Source organism: Podarcis vaucheri (assembly GCF_965113315.1).
Source record: "Podarcis vaucheri genome assembly, chromosome: 12".
Lineage (NCBI taxonomy): Eukaryota > Metazoa > Chordata > Lepidosauria > Squamata > Lacertidae > Podarcis > Podarcis vaucheri.
Window position 1 is genome coordinate 39,744,165 of NC_138750.1, and position 15,216 is coordinate 39,759,380.

At 43.2% G+C, this 15,216-nt stretch overlaps 1 protein-coding gene across 1 annotated transcript in view; it reads right to left on the reverse strand.

The window, feature by feature from the left end:
• The window catches only part of CUBN (cubilin), a gene marked incomplete at its 5' end in the record, with an annotated part of 151,837 nt that overhangs the window by 55,022 nt on the left and 81,599 nt on the right, over positions 1 to 15,216 (reverse strand). Inside the window, 5 exons of the mRNA XM_082194061.1 lie at positions 8 to 124; positions 734 to 890; positions 3,998 to 4,179; positions 5,301 to 5,475; positions 12,944 to 13,125. Of these exons, the coding sequence (XP_082050187.1) occupies positions 8 to 124; positions 734 to 890; positions 3,998 to 4,179; positions 5,301 to 5,475; positions 12,944 to 13,125 (813 nt within the window). The remainder of the gene's footprint in view (positions 1 to 7; positions 125 to 733; positions 891 to 3,997; positions 4,180 to 5,300; positions 5,476 to 12,943; positions 13,126 to 15,216) is intronic.

Below are 15,216 nucleotides of genomic sequence, written 5' to 3' on the forward strand. Positions count from 1 at the left end.
AACTTACATGGTTCCTGAGCTAGGATAATCCAACTGCAATTCTGATTGTTTGGGTACTTGGCCGGGTACAGAGGAGAGGAAATGGCTGCACCAACTGAATCAACTTCCAAGACACTTCCACATTCTTTGGAATAAAAGATACAAATGAACATTAGTTAAGGTGTGTATAAAACTGGGCCTGGAAGCACAATGAAATTAGACCTTCCTAAAAATCTTGCATGCACAGATGCTGACAATATGTGGTGAGGCTGCTTTCTGGAATCTCCCCAAATCACTTCCCATAATGGTCAAATATCCACTTCTGGGTTTTTTAAAATAACAATATGAAGCTGCTTTTTATTGAGTCAGATGGTTGGTCCATCAGTGGTTGGCAGAAGACAGTTTGCAATCTACTGACTTAGATTTCTAGGTACATCAGCAACTGTTTCTCACTCTTAATAGTTTGACAAAAGGTTTCTTTCCTCTAAATTAGATTGCTGAGCTAAAGAAAGCTTTGAGGGGAGCCAGGATATTGCAACTGGGTTGTTGGCAACAATGTTTTTTCTTTTCTTTTTACTTACTAGGTTTTTCCTTGAAAGGTTAAGAAAGGGAGATACAGGCTGGCATTTAGATAGCAATTGTATCGTGTTGCCTGCATGCATGATGAGAACTGGTAACACAATAAACACCCAGTCTGGAAGTAACCCTAGTTAGGACAAGAATTAAAATATATTCACGACAGTGAGAAACTTGCCTTCAGTGAATTGAGCCCTAAAGCCTCTGAGATGGACAGTGCTGTCAGAGCGAAACCGTACAAATATGGTATTTTGGGTGGACAGGATAGGAGAAGGTCGCTGCTGCCCACAAACTTTGCGAAGAAGTGGAGCTTCAGCACTGGAACCATCAAATACCTATAGAGCAGAGCAGTATATATGATTAAGGTTAACCTCAGAACAGCATTGCTTATCTAGCAAGGCGAAAATACACACTATGAGAATGTTGTAACCATAGTCTGGGCAGCAAATAAAGATAGCCAGTTACATCCAAATAGTACATGTACTGTATTAATACCAGGTTTCAGATGTGATATTTGAAGTTATTCATGTGTAGGAACCTGAGACAGACTTGATTTGTTGGTGGGGAGATTATACAATGTAGTATCAAGCAAGTGTTAAAAAGGTAAAGGGACCCCTGACCATTAGGTCCAGTTGCGAACGACTCTGGGGTTACGGCACTCATCTCGCTTTATTGGCCGAGGGAGCCGGTGTACAGCTTCTGGGTCATGTGGCCAGCATGACTAAGCTGCTTCTGGCAAACCAGAGCAGCACACGGAAACGCCGTTTACCTTCCCGCCAGAGCGGTACCTATTAATCTACTTGCACTTTGACGTGCTTTCAAACTGCTAGGTTGGCAGGACAAGCAAGTGTTATCCTACACTTGATTTTCCTTATTGCAAAATGTCTCTTGGGGAAGAGGGTTTGTTTCATAGGCACTCCAAATCAGCCTTCAATGTGCATCCTGAATTTGTCAGGATGTGATTGAATCCCACGCCAAAATAGTGGCAGTCTGGAAGCCACCAGAATTATTGCTGAAATTGATGCTTTACCAGGGGTCGTAGCTGATATGTGTTGCTATTTGTTGCTATTTAGCATTTTTAGCATGGCTTCAGATTAGTTTCTGTTTGTGTACACACCAGTGGGCATTGACAGAGCATGGAAGGCTTTGCCCTATGCAAAGGTTTTCACACCTTGTCAAGAGATCAATTAGGAATAGCTTAAGGATTCTAGGGAAAATTTATAAATGAACTTAAAGACCACTGTAAACAGTTAAAATCATTAGGGGGATTGGAATATCACTTGCAGTTTAATAGTGTTTTGGATATGATGGAGATGTAAAAGATGCAGGAGGAAATGATTAATAATAGGACCCACAAAGGGGAGGATGGAGGTCCAGGAAATTCCTTGGAATCTTGTTTTTATGATTTATGTTTGATATGGGATTGTAACATTTTAATCTGAAAAACCAAACAAATAAATAAAAATAAAAGGGGGAGGGGAGGGAGAGGAATAGATTAAGGATTCCAATTGGTGTGAAGCTGGTTTGAAAAAACAATGCCCCAAACAGTAGTGTTTTATAACAAACTGCAAGATGCATATGCATTTTGTAGAATGATGTGCAAACACAGATTAAAAACCAAGCAGTGGAATTGCAGTGAGTACACAGTAAGCAGCAGTGTGATCCCAGCTGAGCTGAGTTACCCCTCTGGCAATTCTCACTAAACAGGGAAAGTCAGTGGAGAATTACATCTTATTTCGTGGAATAAACCTTTTTTCCCTTCAGAATGAGCTTTATGTGGTGTGTCAGATTTTGCCACATCCTGGAACGCCACTGAAAACTGAGTTTCTTCAAGAGGCATGATAAATTGCAAATCTCGTCATGTGTGGAGCTGGTGGGTAAAAGTCACAATGGGGTGAGTCAGGCCCCTTTGCTATCAGCAAACTGTGACTGTCAAAATGTCATAATTTTGCAATGCTCATTCTCTTGTCTCTTCATTATTATTATTTTTTTGCAGGGATAGAGGCAGAAGAATTAGGGAATCTGGAAGTTGGGCATAATGCACTTTTCTACAGCGACCAGATTTCCTCGCTTCCCCGAAAAGTGCCTCTTGTTCTTGAGCTCATGCCCTAATCGTCTCCAAATGCTGGAAAGCCTGACCAAAGTTGCCGCTTCAGATTGGCTGGCTGCAAAACACATGAGTGAAATGTACAGAAATTGGTACATTCAGTTTGGTGATTTTTATAACTGTGCTTTCCTGGAAACAACAAACAGTGTAATTTACCACAAATACTCCACCCATATGCATTTTGCATAAGCATCCTTGAGTAATCAGAAACATGGGTACATTATTAAGTCAGAAAAGGTCTCTCTCTCTCTGTGTGTGTGTGTGTGTGTGCGCGTGCGCGTGTGTGTGTGTGTGTGCATGTACACACATGCAGGGTGGAAAGACTGGAAAGAAAGGAAAGCTACTATTGCTTAGTTTTTGGGTGGGATCTCCTCTCTTTCCAGCCTGGGGTGGTGGTGGTGTTTTGTGTGCCATCTCTTGTTCTTCTGAGAGAATGGCAGCTGGTCATTGGTTGTGAGGCTGATGAGAGTTGGGGTTCAACAACATCTGGAGGGCAACAGGCTAGCTACCCTGAGCAAGAGATGAGGATCAAAAGGGAAGGGGTTGCCTCACATGAATCCAGAAAGCAAATCATATTATTACTGTAAATGAAACAGGGTGGAAACCTACTTGGAACATCTCTTCCTATAACACAGGAATATAAGCCACCTTCTTATTTGCTTATATTTTAAATTCCTGATGACTTGAAATATTGCTTATAGCTTTCCAGATTAGCCTGCACTCTATGTTCTCTTAGCTTATATTGCTAAGTTGAAACACAACTCAAAACTAATCGGTTCCAGTTGTTGGAAGAGAATGACTCATAGCTTACTGGTATTGCAGACCACAGAGCAAATCTCAGTTTGCTCGGTACTTTTTGTGGTTGTTAGAACCTAAAACATTATAATTTTTTTTCAAGAAGTCTGCCAACATGTACAGTAGCTTCAGAAATGACCCTTAAAAAAACAGCAACTTTGATTTTGCTCATCAAGTGAAGTGAAGGAGCAGGACCATGATACAATACTGCCTTTCCATCATGCACAAGACTGACATGGCTGTTTTTGTACATTAGTACCAAGATAGAAAGTGCTACTCCTGCAAGATCATCTGGGTGAACTACTCATACAAGTGGCTCCACTGACATCCTGGGCACTACCCATGTGAATAAGTATCAGAGGAATTAGCACAGCACAATGATGACATTTCTCTTTAAAATTTCTCCCCAAACTATTATTTGCACTAACAGCAGCTTCGCTCCTAGGCAAATAGCAGCTGGTGGGGGGAGGACAAGTTTCACTGAGACATGGGAAAGTGTCTTTCTTCTTCCTTAAAAAATAATCATCTCTCAGTACTCACTGCAACATAGTCATAGTTACATGAACGATGAGATTCTATTTCAAAGTCTGTGAAGTTCAGCAGAACACGGTGGCCCCCATCGACTCGAATGACCCAAGAGCAGTCACTGCTATTGCTGTAAGGCTGAGGATAGTTGGGAGAATGGATTTCACCCCTTGGAGCTTGGAAAACTCCTCCGCAACCTAGAAGTGAAGGTAATGAATGCCCATTTGAGAAACCTGCGTATTCTACAGAGAGTTCAAATGACTATCTGCGCTACATGTTGTACATAGTGCAATGTACTGGCAAAGCCATTAACTCCAGAAATAAATGCAATCCTGTTTATTAGGCTGAAATTGAAACAACAGTCCTAGCTTCATTAACGGGACTCCACTAATGGGCACTTTGGTGGGCATCAAAGGCAATGAAAGTTTGCCCATTGTGCTGGCTGGCTGGCAAGAGGGTAGGAGTGGGATTCTGCATGGCCTCAGTTTCTCTGGGTTACGGGATGTGCAGCAGCCTCAGGACACAGCACAGGCACTTAGACAGGGAAGTGTCTCTCCACTGCCTGGACAATTAGGTGTCCCTCCCATTGCTGGCCTGGGGCATTCGGCTGCCTGAGGTGAACAGCGAGTTGGCGCTCCCTCCTGCTTCCTTGTACAGAAGCCAGTGAGAAAGGCAGTTGACACTTACTTCTTCATGGCCAACCGGACAGCACCCTCTACTGCAAAATCCTGGCAGGAGCTCTGGATTGGCCTCACCCCTTCTTTCCCCTGGTAAACAACCGTGATCCTCCTGCCAGGAAGCTGGGGCAGCACCTCTGCTCCACCCAGTGAGTCACTTCTGCGCCTGCCTTTTGTATGGAAGGCCACACAAAAACCAAAGGTGGTTTTTTTTAACACATAGTCCTCTCTCCAATGTCTCTCCACAAAAAGAGGAGACATTATCATAATCTGTGGGCACGTTTCAGCCAAGACGTGAAGCAGGGCTGGTGAGTGTTGCGTTTCAGCAGTATATACTGCGTTTCAGCAGTATAAGCACAGGAAGAATGAGCTAGTTCCATGGTGCCACACTTGTACAAAGTATTGTTGTAGCGTGCTAGGAGAATTTGGAGTTCAACATAACTCTGGGGTGTTGTCTTCCGCACTGCCTCTTCGGCTGCTCACAGGCCTAACATTAAAAGTACATTTTAAGGAAGTGTTGAAAACAAATAAAATAAACAAAGTTAAAGCACATGACTCCCTGCCTAAAGAAATCTGGGAACTGTAGTTTAAACACACACACACACACACACACACACACACACAAACACACTCATTCTCACCTCCAGGTATCTCTTGCCAAGTGGCATTGAAGCCCCTTCCATTCACATATCTGTCTGCCTTGAATCGGACTGAAACTGCATTTCCAGTGCTAGAAACATGTAGAGGATTTTGTAGCGATCTGGGGGCGCACAGCTGGGCCAACCTGGGAGAAGAGAAGTCAGGCCCACCATAGATCTAGAAAGAGAATAAAAAAGACTTGCTTTTTAAAGAGGAAGCAACAACTATCAAAAGCAACTAGCATCCCATAAAGAAAGTAGATTTAACATTTCATATGAATAATAAAAATTGGAAGTCAAAATAAATGTACGGAGCTGAATGAGGCTGCATGACATTCCGCTGCCTATTCCAGCCTCCCTGGGATCCATCATTTGTGCAGAGCTCCTGTGATCTCCTCCATGTGATGTGATGCCGATCCAGAGATATAGCCAAACCTCAATCCTGTGCTGACTTACCTGAGAGTAAGTCACATTCAATTCAACATAGAGACGTGCCCTGACAGTCTCCCACCTCCAGTCCCACTTTTGATGCCCTTGAATAGGCTTTAGAAGAGTTTCCCACAAAGATGTGGAAAGGCAAGGGCCAAGAAAAGTGTGTATCAGGGGACACTCATCCTCTAGGCTTTGGGGTGATGCTGGCTTGCCCTACATGGCAGGTCAGTTATGAAGAAACTTGTCAGGTTAGCTGCTTCAATATTTCTGTAACATTTCGGTAGGAACAGTTAAATGCCGTGGATTAATGTATAATGCATCACCTGCTAAAGGTCTCAGATTAACATATTTTCCGAGCTAAGCAAAGATTTTTAAGCTCTCCAAGGCCTTTTAACAACTTTTAACATTTTGTAATATAACTTGACATCCCTATTTATGCCTGCTTTATTACTGCTGGTCCATGTTTTAGTGGTAGCTGGCCAGGTTTCAGCTCTTTTCAGCTTTTTTAATATGAGCTACATGGCTTTTATTGTCTCATTTTATTTGGGATCTTTATGTCGTGTCTGTTTTTGCACTATTCTATGTTACTTTCATAAAAAGCTAATTGTTGTATGTCGCCTAGAGATCTCATGTTATAAGAAATAAGTCATTCCAACTGCAATATTTGAACTTAATATTTTGGGGCTCTGGTTCTAGGAGTTGCCTTGATTTTTTTACACTTATATCCCCATCCTTGATGGGCTTCCTAATTGTGTCAAGCCCCTACCCATCATCAGAATCTCCCGCTTTGGGGCTGCTCTTCAGATAGTCATGGGCAACATGTGGTGGTCTGAGGAAGGAGCTACAACATTGGGAGTGGGCTAAAAGTGTGGCCCTGATCCAAAGTGATAATGGCAAGGTCTACATGCATTGGGAAAGAAAGGTTCCCAGATATTGGGGAAGCTTCTAAGTGTGTTCGGTGGGACCATATAGAAGTCCCCATTGGATCTTTGTGTTCAACCTTTGTGGTGTTTTCATGTGTGCCCCGGTGTTCTCCATACACTTTTAACCTTTGTGAGTTCAGGCAAATGCTCCAAGAGAGCATCACCACACAACTTAAAGCACGTTCAACACACATTTAAAGCATATGACTTTGCCAATAGAAAATTGGGAAGTATAGTGTATTAAGGGTGCTGGGAACTGTAGTTCTGCAAGGGGAGAAGCTTTTGTTCCCAGGATCATTTAAGGGAAGTTGTGCGCTTTAAATGCACTTTGCATGTGCTTTAAGTTTATGGTGTGCGTCTGCCCATTGTTAATCAAACTAGCCTCTAGCATAGGAGTAGCCAAAGTGGTACCCTCCAGATACTACTGAACTTCATCTCCCATTGTCCTTGACCAGTAGCCATGCCAGCTGAGGCTGATGGGAGTTGCAGTCCCACCATATCTGGAAGGCACTATGTTGAGTACTCCTGCCCTAACTGCTACAGTTATGGGTGTTTGTGTACATAAATACAGTACAAAGAGATTATGATGATGATAACTGTCTCTTACTTAGGATTATACTCACACAGAAAATCAGGCTAAACCCAACTCAGCATTCTCATTTTCATTATTTAATAAACCTTAATACCCCTGAGAAATGATATTGTGGTAATAATTTGAGAACTGCTGCAAACACCTCTCCATTGTACATTTAGTCAGCTGCATATTTAAACCCCCAAAGGGATTTTCTTTCCAACTCCTAAGCCAAGGTTCACGAACAGATGTTTTGCAAAGTGAATCAGTCCCATAAGTCCTAGATATATATATCAACAATATTCCTTTTGATTCATTCCATTTGAATGTAACTGTCACAACGAGATGTGCTCCACCCTGCCATGCCTTTCCTATACGAATTATAGAAAATAACAGTCCCGTGTTTTCCCTAGGAAAATACTCAGTGGAAAGAACAGGGCAGCCCCTCCAATTCCATTGCTCTGAATGATTAAGAATGTAAAATAATAAGCCGTCACTGAACCATGATATTCCACACACCCCACAAAATGTATACAGATAATTGAGCGTATCTTACTTTAGTTTAGTGGCTCAAAGGTCAGAATATATGCTTTCATTTGAAAGAGTAGCAGCATTTTGGCTTCTCGACTAGAGAAAGGGCATGTGATTCGAACTTATAATCACTCCTCTGTCCTATCGGTTCTTGAAACATGGTGTGGATATTACAGAAATGAATGGAACTGCTGTTAAAAGGAGATCTTTATTAAATAGTTGGCCTTCAGTCTGGAGATGGCAATGGGGATGTGGGGGCAGAGCCAACATGCTCATCTCAGCCCCACCCCTGTCCCAGTATGGAATTTCCATATTTCTATAAAACCTATTATATAAGGCACCTCCCATGTTCTGTACTATCATCACAGCCAATCAGGGTATGGTGGGCAGCGTTATACAATGGGTGAAGGAAGGGCTTGTTATGACGCTGAGCTTTCTTGATCACCTTAGAAGGTTCTGGAGAAAGCGAGCCTGGACACTTGAATCCTTTGTGTGTACAGATCATCAAATGGCTGCATACCCTCCAACATTCCTCAGCTGAAAATCGGGACGTGTGTCACACTAACACACAAGTCAGCTGGCTTGCACGGAAGCATGGCACCAAAAGATGTGTGTTGCTGCTTGAGTCTACCTGGCAGCTGCTTGCTCCCTTCCTCCACCTGTGTCACACCTTAGGCTACCATGACAGTGGTGGTGGTGGCTTGGGTGAAGGCAGAGAGGGGCCGGCAAGAGTGTTGCATGTATCTGCCACCTCCACTTCAGTGGGGAACTGCTTCCCCTGCTCGTGAGGTTTCTACTTCACAAGGGTTCCAGTGCATACGCAAGCCCTGGCTCATCCTCCAACCCGAGCTCAGTGGCAGAAGGGCTGGAGGGGGGAAATGAGACATTCCAGGATTAAATCAGAAGTTGGGGTGGCTTCTGTAATTCCAGGAATGTCCTGTGAGAATAGGGACACTTGAAGGGTACAGTATGTGTCTGTACCTCTTTTAAGCTGCTTCTACTACTAGTAATGATAATGATAATAACAAATCAGAGGAAAATCAAGATGGGAAGCTGCATACATACCATGTATTTAAATCACATGACTTCCCCCAAAGAATCCTGGGAGTTGTGGTCCACCCCTCACAAAGCTGTAATTCCAGCGACCTTGACAAACTACAGTTCCCAGCATTCTTTGGGGGAAAGTCATGCACTTTAAATCTGTGATGTGTATAAAGCCAAAGATCGTGGCGTGCTGAAGCTTAGCGTTCTGGGCCTCCCTCAAATTTCTAGCAGGGATCCTATGAGTATCTTACATGCTCAGGAGACATGTCATTTCACACACACAAGGAAGAGTTGTCAATTGTGTTCTGTTTCAGCACAGTGAATCTAACATACACTGCCCTGAGAAATAGAACTAAGCCTCCAGACTTCTTCCTTCCCTTGGACTAAGAGAAAACTTGCTGTGCGTCTGCTTTAAGTGCCCTGCCATGAAGCTGTACATAGCCATGTTAAGAAAACTTGTTATGCTAACGACACCATTCCAGAGCCTGAATCAGTAGCCAAGTTCCAACAGATAACACGCTGGTTTCTAATGAGTCCCTGCCCTGTTACAACACTTCAATCCCATCCCATGCCATTACTGGAAAGTCCACCAGCCTTCAAGAGCAGCTTTTAATTGGCCCAAGAGGCTACAGGAAGAAGGGGGGAAATGCGAAAGCCCTCTTGCATGAGTGGAACTCCATTTGCAATGCTCTGGACTCAAGCCTCCATCCACAAGGCCCTACTTGGTCTGGGTCCTAATATCTTAAAAGCATGATGGGTAACCAGTTGTCGTTAGGACTTGCAGCTTCCATAAAGCCCAGCCAGCATGGCCAGTGACCAAAGGTGATAGGAATTGTGGTTGAATGACATTTGGAGGGCCACATATTCCCAGTCCCTTAAAAGCAGCTGAATTGCTTGCAAATCAAAGGGGGGGGGAGAGGGGGAAATGGATTATTTGTGGGTAGACCCTACTGGAAGGGTGCAATACATTTGTATTTTTCTTATCAAGGCAAATAGCAGTGAGGGCAATTTTTATCTGGAAAACTGAAGAAAGAGAAAGGGTAAACTTCCCCTTTCCACACCCTGCTTCCAATCTGGATTCCCCCACTGCTACATGGCTGCTATTTCAAAAGAAAAGTTTTAAAAGATTGAGCAGGAGCTATGCATCTGAGTCATCGCCTCTCGCTTGGTCCTTAATTGGTTCAATGCCCTTTCGCATCAACCACTAGTTTCACAATTGCCTTTTGTACAGTTTCAAAAAATGCAAAGGCTATTTCAAAAGCCAAGCGATTGAGGAGTGGCTTCTCCCCCCGACCCCACGCCTTTTGCTGCGGATGCCAATTCGTCAGATGCTTTCACAAAGGCTGCAGCAGAGACAAGCCAGACTGTTTCCATGACAGAAAAGAAATATTTCATTTATTTTTTTTTAAAAAAGTTTGGTTTTGGCTATAAAGGGGGTGAAAAACCTCCAATTGTTACCACATGAATCCCACATGAGGGGGGAAAGCTGCAGGAAGCTTAGAAGAATATTGGGGTGTGGTCCATGCAGAAGAGCCATATGCCGGAATAGAATGAAAAAAAGCTGCTCACGAGTCGGAACACCCCTATGGAGAGAGGGGGGGGGAATAGCTCGCTTCCAACAGATCACACAGAGGGTGCAGCACAGATCAATAAAGCCCGTGGTTTTAGTCTGGCTTTTGCCATTTGCTTCTGCTCTGCTAGTTCTGTTTATTGTGACAATCAAGCCGGCATTCCAAAGTTATGAGCAACAGAGAGAGGCCATTTCATATGGCCGGCCATCCTCGTGGTGCAGATTTCAATGGGTAAAACTGGCCCCCGCTGAGATCTGACTGTTCTCCCCGAGAGACAACAGAGAGGTTCAGGCAGAAGGAAATATGCAGCTTTATCCTGCTTTGCCTGACTGAGAAGGAGGTTGAGAGGGAGGGAGAAGAATACAGTGTGCAGAAGGAGGGTGAGGTGGAGCAGGAAAGGATGCCGCAAAGCTCTTTCACGTCTAAACTGCAATGCCAACTTGGTGTTGCTGCTCTGAAGGACTGAGAAACGGTCAGCAAGTTGAAAGTTCTGCCGAGCAATCATAACATGGTGATTATGACAGATGCGGGTGATTGCAAAGTGTCACTGGAGGAGAACCAGTTCCATGGAAAGAGTGGGAAGGATCTGGTCTTACACTGGAGTTTGCAAAGTTCCTGTGCTATCATCTCTTCCTGTTATGTACTAAGCTTGGATCCTAGAACAATAGGCAGGTAGGATCCTAGAATGCAACAATTGATTGGTTTGCAGTAGCTGCCCAATCAGGTTCCAGGAGGACGTTAATCATCCTATTAGGCTGGTAGGATTGTAGAATGCAACAACTGATTGGCCTGCAGTAGCAGCCCAATCAGGCTCCAGGAGGGAAGCAGAATCAGCCAATCAGACGGGACTCATTGTGTAAATAATGCATATAAAAGCCTAAGGTTTTGGGGGAAATCCAATCACTGTTTTACACGCTGCAATAAAGAGCATGAAATCACTGCAGGACTCTGAGTATATTTCACTTCCCTTAGTCTCCTCCTCTCTAGGCTAAGCAGACCTATCACCCATTTCTCATAGGACTTGTTCTCTAGAGTTCTCACCCTCCAGGGCATCCTCCTCTAAACATGCTCCAGTTTGTCAATGCCATTCTAAAGACGAGGCAACCAGGAACGGACACATGACTCCATGGAGCTGTTCTCTTCAGTTGTATATCGTCAGCTCATCTCTCACCCTTTGAGTCTTCTGAAGCCTCCTATCTTCAAAGCACCCTCACCAGTGACTCCTCCTACTATCACAATCCTCATATCAAATTTCTCTGCTCTTTCATCTCCAGGCTCATTAAATAGGCCATGTCAATCTTCTTTACTGGGATTCCTCTTTTAATCTACTTTAGCCTACTTTTGTCATCTTCTGATTTACTATTTTGCTTGCCTAAAATCATAGCTAGTAGGCAGAAACTTTTACTGCCTCTATTCCCCACAGATCATGCTAGTACAACACCAGAACTAGCCATTATTATTATTATTATTATTATTATTATTATTATTATTATTATTATTATTATAAAATTCAACTTGGAAGTTCTTCCATTTTAAAACTAGCACTGGTACTTTTTTCTGCAGGCATGCAGTGGTCAAATACCAGATGTCAGCTTACAGTTGTTCCACTTCTGGATCAACCTAGGAATGGTTGTGAAGTATGATCTTCATTTATGTCCCTTGCCTGACTGAAGCATAATGATGGCTTGCTTAGACGTAAGATGGCACCATGAGACCTGCAGGGACAGAAAAGGAGACCAGACAGAAAGAGGGAGACAATGGTCACAGCAGCAGGATGGACCTTGAAAGCTGGAGGCAGAGGAAATGGAAACAATCAAAGCTCAAGGGGGGAAAGAGCAGGGAAGAGAGTGGGTTGGCCAAACTAGGAGGCCTCCAAGGTTAATTCATTGTTCCAAGCAGAAACACCTCAAGGCTAGCTTTGCCACCAGTATTTAAACTTTCAAAACAGTCCCTCAAAATAGGTTGAAATGCTTTTCAAAAAAGAGAGTTCTGAATTGAAACCACTGCAGCCAACAGTAAAACAGTTTGTGTTTTTTCCATTATTCTGTGAAAAGTTTCCAAAAACAGTAGTTTCACCGTGCTGTGATCACAATGTCCTAGCACACTTCTGTAAGACAACAGCACACACAGAGAGAGAGGGCTTTGCAGGGAGGGTGAGATGGGGAAGAAGAGAGATTCATACAGTAACTCCTGATAGTTAATTAAGACTTCCTGTTTCCTCTTAGTTAGGGATATCTTTCAGATTGATCAGCTTTCATGAATCATTTTCAGAACATGTGACTTCTAATCTGGGGGATAGCAAGAAGATAATATGAACTCTCTTGAGAAAAGAGGTAGTCTTTATCAATGGATTTGAAAACTCTGTGGTACATCATGCAAAAAACAAAAACAAAACTAGCTTCTCAGGTGTGCTTGCACCTCAGGTTCAGGTGTCAAATAGAGGGGGTTGGTAACTGGGACGTATCCATATTGTCAGGACTATGTTTCAGATTCTTTGTCATTCATGAAACTCTAGTCAGTAAAAAGCCCTGGTTCTGAGTCGTCGTCCCTCCCGCCCTAATAAAAGCCACCTACCTCTAAAACATCATAGTTGCAACTTGAATGGTATTCAACGTCAAATTCCACTATGGTGAGTTGAATGCTACTACCCGGGGCTGTGTGAATATACCAGTGACATTCCCTATTGTTAGGGTACTTGTTTGGATATCCTGGGCTATGGAAAGATCCAGATGTCCCAGAAAGCTCTGCACCACACCCTGGAAAAAAAGTAGGCAGCACAGTTAGGTTTCAGTTTTTGTTAAATGTACATATTGATTTCCACTAAAAAAATGTTCCAAAGTGATTTGCATCCAGGGTAAAAATACAGTTACAAAATAAGCAAGTTAAAAATACAGTCAGAAAACAATTATCATAAAAGAGTTTATCATCTCCATCATACATCCCCACCCAACTTAAGATGAACACCAAATCAGGACAAACATTCCATCATTGGTGGACTGCAGATGCCCAGGATAACCCCATTCAGAGCAGGATGCATTCCATTCATCCAGGCAGAGGAACCACCCACTGACAGTGTCTCAGTCTTATCTAGATTGAGCTTCACTTTGTTGGTTCTTATCCAGTCCATTACTTAGACCCAGGCGCCGTTCCAGCACATCCACGGCCACAGCTGCTTGAGCTGTAAAGAAGTGGCACTGCGTGTTGTCAGCATACAGATGGCAGTGCACTCCAAACTCTGGCTGACCCCATCAGCGGTTTGATCATGGGGGATAAAACTGAACCCTGCATATTCCCACATGAGAGACTTCACAGGGCCAAACAACATCCCCAAACCCCATGACTGTCCAACTGGAGCCAACAATCCAAGTAGCAGCAGAACCATGAAAAATAGTTCTACTCTGGGCTCATCCACACTTCTGTTTGCCCCACAGCTTTCCCCTGGGAAAGCCTATGTTTTAGTGCTGACTGGGAACAAATGGCAACTGAGTTTTCCTCAGGTTGCCATTGGGTCCAATTTAGCACTAAAGAACAGGTTTCCTGGGGGAAAGCAGTGTGGTGAAGGCAAAACTATGTCTAGAAAACACCGGACAAGCAGCAAACGGCTCAGACCCATGCTTTGTGTGGATGAGCCCTCAAGAACCTCATGCTCAGTGGTACTGAGAGATGCTGAGAGGTAAAGGAGAATCAACAGGGACACACTCCACCAATCTCTCTCCCAACAGAAGATATCATACAGGGTGACCAAGGCAGTCTCAGCATCAAAACTGGGCCCGAAGCCCAGTTGAAATGGATCTGAAAAATCACAACTGAAGTGGATCTAGTTAAGGATAGTGGGGAAATAACCATCCAAGTGCAAAAACATTTATGCTAGTAATATGCTTAAAAGGTATGAATGGACTAACATCAAGAGAAGGATGAAGAGGAGATGAAAGAAGAATGAAGTGGCTACACCAGGAAGTAATGGGCATATGTTTGCAACAGGAGCAGGAAACCTACTTTTTTAAAAAGAAGAAGAAAGAAATTGTATTAAATTTAAATAATTTGGACTGATTTGTATTAATCTGGAAAACCAATAAAAATAATATAAAAAGGTATGCATGCCCAATTCAAATGTAATTAAAAATATCAAGTCCAGTTTTCAGACTAAAGCTAGAGTGGACACTTTCTACATTGACCTGTCTACGTTGCCACAGACTTCCTGTATGTTGCAGGAAGTTGTGGGTAAATTCTAGAGTGTAGAATTCAGTTCATGTTGGCCACCAAGAAGTATGTCAGGGCTCTCCACCGTGTGAATTGAGAATGCAGCCTAGAACATACCCAATGCTTCCCTCTGACTGCATATTGCAGGAGAAGGGGAGTAGTGGTTTACATTTCATTTTCATTATTTATTTAAATGTTTCTAACCTGCTTTTCTGTTCATAGGCCTCCAAATTAGCTATTTTTTAAAAAATAAAAACCACCCACACAGAAACACACAATTAAGAAAAAAACTAGCAGTACAATGCAGCAGGAAGTCAATAATATATGCAAGATCCAGGAGCCAAATAAAATCAATCAAAGCCAATAACCCAGTGAAATAAAACAATTGCCATGGCATCCCAAAAGCCTGTAGGGTGGGGGACACGTAAACTTTAGGGGGGAGTGGCGTTCCACCATTATGGAAGTGGAACAAGGAGCACCAGGATCCAAGCTCCTATCAACTTGGGTATTGATAGACATCAGTATGCAAAGTGGGATCTTGATCACTTTGAGATGCTGACTAATTTCTGTGCAAATTCAGATTCTGTTTCTTCTATGTTTTCCAAAGCTGCCCATCCAAGTTAGCTGGAATCTGTGGGTTTCTTCTC